At 49.9% G+C, this 6,616-nt stretch overlaps 1 protein-coding gene across 1 annotated transcript in view; it reads right to left on the bottom strand.

Moving 5' to 3' along the window:
• The window catches only part of TEX14 (testis expressed 14, intercellular bridge forming factor), a 59,505-nt gene that overhangs the window by 22,420 nt on the left and 30,469 nt on the right, over positions 1–6,616 (bottom strand). The window contains exons 20-23 of the mRNA XM_045299296.1: positions 6,215–6,281; positions 4,212–4,293; positions 889–951; positions 332–459 (exon numbers count right to left, since the gene is read on the bottom strand). Of these exons, the coding sequence (XP_045155231.1) occupies positions 332–459; positions 889–951; positions 4,212–4,293; positions 6,215–6,281 (340 nt within the window). The remainder of the gene's footprint in view (positions 1–331; positions 460–888; positions 952–4,211; positions 4,294–6,214; positions 6,282–6,616) is intronic.

Below are 6,616 nucleotides of genomic sequence, written 5' to 3'. Positions count from 1 at the left end.
GGGTTTGGTGTTTTGGTTTTTTGGTGTGCTAATGCAGGACTCAGAATTAAAGTGGTTTAAATGCAAGGTAGTGTCTTCATGAGCAAACACTAGAGAATCCAATGTTTTTGCCTTAAATGCAGTGGTGGTTAGAGTACTGAGCAGACTTTGCATTTATAAGTCTCTACCACTGCAGTTAAAGCCTTCTAACAGCAGCTTAGTCACCACCACTACCACCCTACTAAGCTAGCAACAACTGTCCCCCAGTCTCACATCCCGTGGGGCGCCAACGGGGCAGAGGCTGTCTGCTCCTTTTCCCGAACACTGCTCCTTCCTGCGGGTCATTTCTTACCTGGGCTGAGTGGCGTGCTGACACTGGTAGGCGCGTGGCGTGTTTTGGGTGTTTTACATGAAGCTTCTTTAAATGAGCCATCTCGTTCATTGGAGATGCTAGACAGGTCTTGAATATCCGACAGTGATCTGAGGACAGAGAACAATCGAGAGATGCTGTTTTTGGAAAATCACACCTTTTCAGTGTGCTCCTGACAAAATCCTCTCTTGGCAATAAGCCAGAATTTGACTACCTTAAAAGAATATTCACTTGAAAACCTACCTCAGCAGAGAGAAAGAACCTATCTCAATGGATGAAGAGATACATACGGGGGAAATGGAGAACTCGTGTGGGAAATGCAGGTGTAGACATACTGTCATCACTCTATTTCCTTGCTTGTAAGATGTTTGCCATTGTAAACCACATCTTCAATTGAAGAACGGCTTTTAGTTGGACGAAGACACACGTCATGTCCACATAAAAACAGGAAGAGCGTGGCCCTCACAAACAAGGAAATAGTATTCCACTAAAACCAACACGTTACATAGCCTCCTTGGGCACTTCTTCAGTGGCCGTACATGTCTTTGTCTTTTCGATCCTTTGGCGGCTCCTTTGAAGTGTCTTCTTGTTCGCCTTCAGCACTGGAAGACAGAAAGTGAGACATTGGAAAGTGTAGAAAGTGCACACGCTTGCTAACAGGCCTTGGTTACCAGCCCAGTGTGCGAGGTGGCAGCAAGTGGCAGCAAGGAGACCCGACTCACCACTAACCAGCCGCATGCTCCCAGGCAAGCCTGGGCCTCGCTCCAGACCTCGGATTCCTCTCCAGAGAATGAATAAATCATCCCGTTCTGGCCACAGCCCAGGCCTCTTCAGTGAGGCACTCAGCGGGGCACAGGAACTTCGCTGGGAGAGGAAGGCTGGTGCAAGAGGCACAGCCATGGGGCCTTCGCACCTGTGAGCAAGCTGCCGGCACAGACTCTCAAGAGAAGCCAGAGAGGATGGAGCTCAAAAATGGGCAGCAAAAATACTGAGAACAAGCAGGACTTGTTTAACTTTAACGATTATTTATGATTCAATTTCAACACTTATTAAACACTAACTGTAAGGCAGATCCCTTGCTAAATCCTTCCATGCTTTTATACCTCTCTAGTCCTTGCAACAAGAAGCCCTTGTGGCATAGTGGTTATGAGATGGGCTGCTAACCCCAAGATCAGCAGTTCGAATCCACTATCCTGCTCCTTGGCAGAAAGACGGGGCTTTCGACTCCTGTAAAGAGTCTGTCAGTCTTGGAAACTCACAGGGGCAGAAAGTGGGAGGGCAGTTGGTGTCCCATAGGCTCTCTGAGTCGGCATCACCTTGACGCAGGGAGCTTGCTTTTGGAGTCCGTGCTACAATCCTGAGTCCCATGGTACAAAAGGAACACATGTGGATTTGACTTGTCACTGTTATTAGCACTGTTCATCGGCATGTTTCTGGTTCTCCTTCCAGACACATAGTAGGGCAGTACTTTTTGATCCTCTTCATTTACATAAGTGATCATGTGATTTTAACAAATGAAATGTAAACGAAGGTGATGTGGACTTGCGGGCGAAACTTTTAGAGCCAGCAAGTCATTTTCCAAGTCCCCTTTTCCCTGCTGTAATAATCAAGGCAGCACAAGCAGAGAGGCGCCTCCCCCAGCCTGGGTCTCTGGTCACTGCCACTGAGTCGATGCCGACTCACAGGACAGAACTGCCCCTGTGCATTTCCAAGACGGTGGCTTTTTACTGGGGCAGAAAGCCTGTCTCTCTCCCGAGAGTCTTTGATAGAAGGTAACATAAAGAACACCATCCCTAGTCAGTCCTTGGTGGACCGGGAGCATGAGCAACAACGAAATGTTTAAGTCACAAAAAATGTGGGGCTGCGTCAGATAGTGCATGATATGACAAAATAATAATTTACAAATTATCAAGGGTTGTGATAAGATTGTATGAGCCCCCAATAAAAAGATTTTTTTTGAAATGTGGGGCTGTTTGTTACGTTATGTAGCAGAATGTAGCTGCCTGATACAGTCACAAACTAGGTAAACTTAGAAAAACAAACAATTTAAACTCTGAAGTTTCTCTCATGGGTAAAATGGAGGTAACGGTATGGACCTTGAAGGGCTCTTGCATGGAGTAAAGGGGACAGTAAAACCATTCGCCTAATCATGGCCACTTGCTTAGAAAATCGTCTTTGAGGGGAAGAGCATCGGAAGGCTACTGTGCCTGGCCCTTACATCAATAGTTCCCTTTGGAAAGGGAATGCTTTCATTTTAAGGGAATTGCAGTTTTACAAGTACTTGTGAAAAATAAACACACACACACACACACACACACACAGAGCCTGTGTACTTTGTGTCCAACATGCCCCAGTGGTAACCTCTCCAGGGCTCTCTCACAACCTTGACTGCTGCTTCCGTGAGCGCTGATGAGGATCCAAGCAAACACAATCTTGACATCAACCTTTCTATTTATCATGATGCTATTGGTCCAGTTGTGAGAATTTTTGTTTTCTTTACAGTGACTTGCAATCCACACTGGCAAGTGCTTCAAGTGCTCCTTGCTTTCAGCCAGCAAGTTGTGTCACCTGCTCATCACTGGCTGTTGAGCCTTTGGTGCAATGAAGTCCTTAATATGGCCCTCTAGCCCGAGGCGTGTACGTCCCACCAAATGGCTAGTGTTTGTGGCCCATGAAGCGAATTGAACAGTTTGCTAAGAACTTAAATGAGGTAGACGACATCCTTGTGGAGTCTGTTTCCCCAAGTTCCCAGGCTTAACATGAGCCGTCCTAGAGGTGAGAAAGGTGACCACATGGCCACCAAGAAGAAGAGATGAGCGGAGTGCGTCCTTTGGACCCAGGACCCCTGCGCTTAGAACCTCCTCAACCCAGAAGGCAGACCGATGAAGCTGTAACTCTGGAGACGGTGAGAGAGCAAGGCACAGCGACAGAGAAACAGGAGGAGCAAACCAGGAGACCGGCGTGGTGCACTTTCCAGGCTGGGCAGTGAGAAAACAGAGCCCTCAGGCAGGAGGCTTGCCGGCAGTCACTCAGTGGAGCTGGGACTGAGCATCTTCAGCCCAAAAGAGCCTTGTCATACTTACCGGAGACAGACCTGCCTTCAAGCATGGCTGAGAAGAGGCTGTCCTGACTGAAAACCTGTCTGAGCATTTCTGAACCTGAGATGTAGCCTGTTACTTCCCTAACCAGCCCCTAACTGTGAGGGTGGCCTGTGAGTGGTACACAGCCATGGCAGGGAATGATTGGACCCAGCAGGGAGCAGAAAGTGGGAGGGGCAGTTGGTGTCAGGAATACTAAAAAGCCTGGAGGGTGGAGCTATGTCTGACCTCCCTCATGGGAATGGCCAGGGGCTGCGGATGCAGACCAAGAGGCTCTCCATCTGCTGACCCTTTTGCCACATCTCTTAGAGAGCTTCCCCGGTCCTGGGTTGAAGGACGTCTGGATCGTTTCCAGTGTGAGTGATTATTCGTAAAGCTGCTGTCAACACTCAGGTGCCTGCTTTGGTGTGAATACAAGTCTTCAGGTCCCTGGGAAATGCCAGGAGTCCTATTATTAATCTTAATCTCTCTGCCACTATTCTTAGTAAAGACTCGCACCCCTGTTTTAAAGACGGGGTAGAGAATAAGAAGATTGAGAAACTTGGCTGAAGAGACCCAGTCAGAAGGCAGTCAGGATCTATTTCTAAGGACTGGACTGCCCCTCACAGCCCTGCGGACAAGTCCCAGCAGAGCTGAGCTGCACAGAGCTGCTTCTCCTCCGACGCGGAGGTTCACTCGGCAGCAAGCAACAGGGAGGGCTGGGGCAGGAGTTCCATTCCCAGGGTTTCTTTGGGTGGGAAACAATCATTAACATCAGTCCATACCTTTGAATAGGTTGGAACTGAGATTGAGACATTTCCTCATTCTTTCCAAGGCTTCTTCCCACCACATGGAGCTTTTCCTCGCCTGCAAGGACAGAGTAGATGTCACCGTACTCTGCCGTTTTGCCAACCCGGATGATGGTTGTCATCCCCAGACGACCCGCTGGTCTGCGGGCAGAATGAGGGCCCTCTGGGTAAACACCATTGGGGTTGGGCGGAGTGCCAGAGAGCAGGGTTTTGCCCTGAAAGTTTATTTTGCTTGGTCAGAGGGGAGGACTGTATTCTGACGACAATCTAGCCATTCACTGGCCTTTCAGCACAGTTATTGCTAGAAACAAATGTTGTTTTCTCTTTTCAACTGACCCATTTCCTGTCAGCAGACACCAGGGGGTGTCAAAAGCAAGAATTGTTGTCCACAGTGCAGACTGTGCCTCTCAGCCTTGGACCCCCACCCACAGTCAGGGTGGGGCTGGGAGCCAATGCAAGCGTTTCTGTTCTCCTGGGCAGTTTGTGGCTGAAGTTCCCTCTCTCCAGCCGAGGAAAGACACTCTGCAAGCCTCTGGCCAGGCCAGGACAGGCTCCACTTTCCTCCCCACTGTTGGCTGCCCTAGTTTCTAGAGGAGACAAGTGGCCCTGTTTCCACTGCCCACAGCTCCCCCACCCCTGGTCTAGGCAGTCTACTGGGCCTGAGAAAGCCCTCCTGCACAGTGTCCCTGTCCACAGTTCCAAGGCTTCTACACCACAGCAGAGAACAGGCCTAGGGGCTCCTCTTCCTGTGACCCTTGTTTAAAACACAAAACGCCTAGAAAGCATAACCAGTAAGAGCAACTTAGTGCTGGAGGGGACTTAAGGGATTTTGGAATGAGGCTGCTTCAATTTCTACAGGGGAAGGGGAAGTGGGGGACTGGAGGGGTGGGAGAGGCAGGTCCTGGGGGGACCGACTTGCTCAAGGATCCCTGCAGAGTTGGGCCTGGAGCTGATCAGAGGCCCCTATCCCGTGCCCTGGTGTGGAAGGGATCTATCAGAACCTCTGCGCTGGAATTGCCTACACGCAGTGGGTTTGAGTGGAAAGGAGGCAGAGTCCGCTGGAAGGAGGGACAGAGCAGGGACCACAGTCTTCTCCACGTGCCTTGGGCATCTGGTTCTGACTGCCCTGGTTTTCTGATTTGCCTGCCCTACAGCTTCTCCATCCCACCCAGCCGCCCTCCAGACACAAAGAAGCCACATGCCAGCCAGACCCACACAGACAGTTGATGCGGGGAGGCTGGCAGGAAGAGACAGGTGGCCCAAGCCCTAGTTCTGCAGACTTTTAGTGCACATCATCCTGAGAATGTTGGTGTGTATGTGACAGCTTTCAGCTGGCTAACTGTTCTTCCGTCTGGAGGGGCCAGGGGCCAGGAGAGGGCTGGATGCCAGAGCTGTGCAACAGGAGCCCGCCCTGCCTGATCAGGAGTGGCGCGGCAGGACTGGGCAGTGGCCTAGCATGGTGGTGGGTAACGTGGGATTACTCTACCTTGTCATGGACCACACCTCTGGCTACTGACCACAGGCTAACTAACTAGTCATGAAGCTGAGAGCACCCAAGGCCTTCCAAGGTGTTGTGCTGTACTGCTGACTGCTCTTAAGGCTTTGCTAACAGGCTAAGCAAGCAGAGGGAGACGACGGTGGAGACAGTCACGGGAACCCAGTCCTAGTCCTAGTTTCTATTCTGTCAACAACAGGCTGTGTGAGTGCACGGATTCCTCAGGTCAGGTTCAGAGAAATTCAATGAGCTAAGAGCCCAGACTCTGGTGGGAAACAAAAGACAGAAGAAAGGCTGTAATTTATGCTGTGAAATGCCAAGGGTGGGATGCATGAGGTCAGGCCCTCGGTGGGCGAGGGGGAAGAGATTCATTCTGAGGGGACACCACTCAGCCTCAGTGCTCTCATCTTGATATGAGCATCTGTGATCCGAGGAAAGGGAAGACAAGCGATCCTCAAAGGCAGGGGCCCTGAGGACTTCTTACCAGAACCGTGAGGTTGGGCGAGTGCACCTGGATGTCCTCCTGAGGCTTCTTCTATGGGACTTGAGGTCTGCAAAAGAATGACAAGAGCAAAGAGAGGCGGCTCACTGGGGACGTAGACAGTCATCAAAAGGTGCTCTTCGATCTTGAAAAGCTATGCACGTTTTCTGTGTGTCTTACAAGATTAAAAAAGCACAGAACATCTTCATACACTTCCAGTATTTACTCATCTGTAAATACTGTGTTGGCATTATGTTCTCCCACCTCTGAAAACAAATCCCCCTTCCCATTTTGAACACTTTCCTATTCTTTTTTTTTTTAATCGTTTTATTAGGGGCTCATACAACTCTTATCACAATCCATACATACATCAATTGTGTAAAGCGCATTTATACATTCATTGCC

The sequence above is a fragment of the Echinops telfairi genome, unplaced genomic scaffold, assembly GCF_000313985.2.
Source record: "Echinops telfairi isolate 266 unplaced genomic scaffold, ASM31398v2 ScPeMD7_7458;HRSCAF=8496, whole genome shotgun sequence".
In the NCBI taxonomy this organism is placed as follows: Eukaryota; Metazoa; Chordata; class Mammalia; order Afrosoricida; family Tenrecidae; genus Echinops; species Echinops telfairi.
The sequence above is the reverse complement of the archived record's forward strand: the minus strand, read 5'-3'. Positions and strand labels throughout refer to the sequence as shown.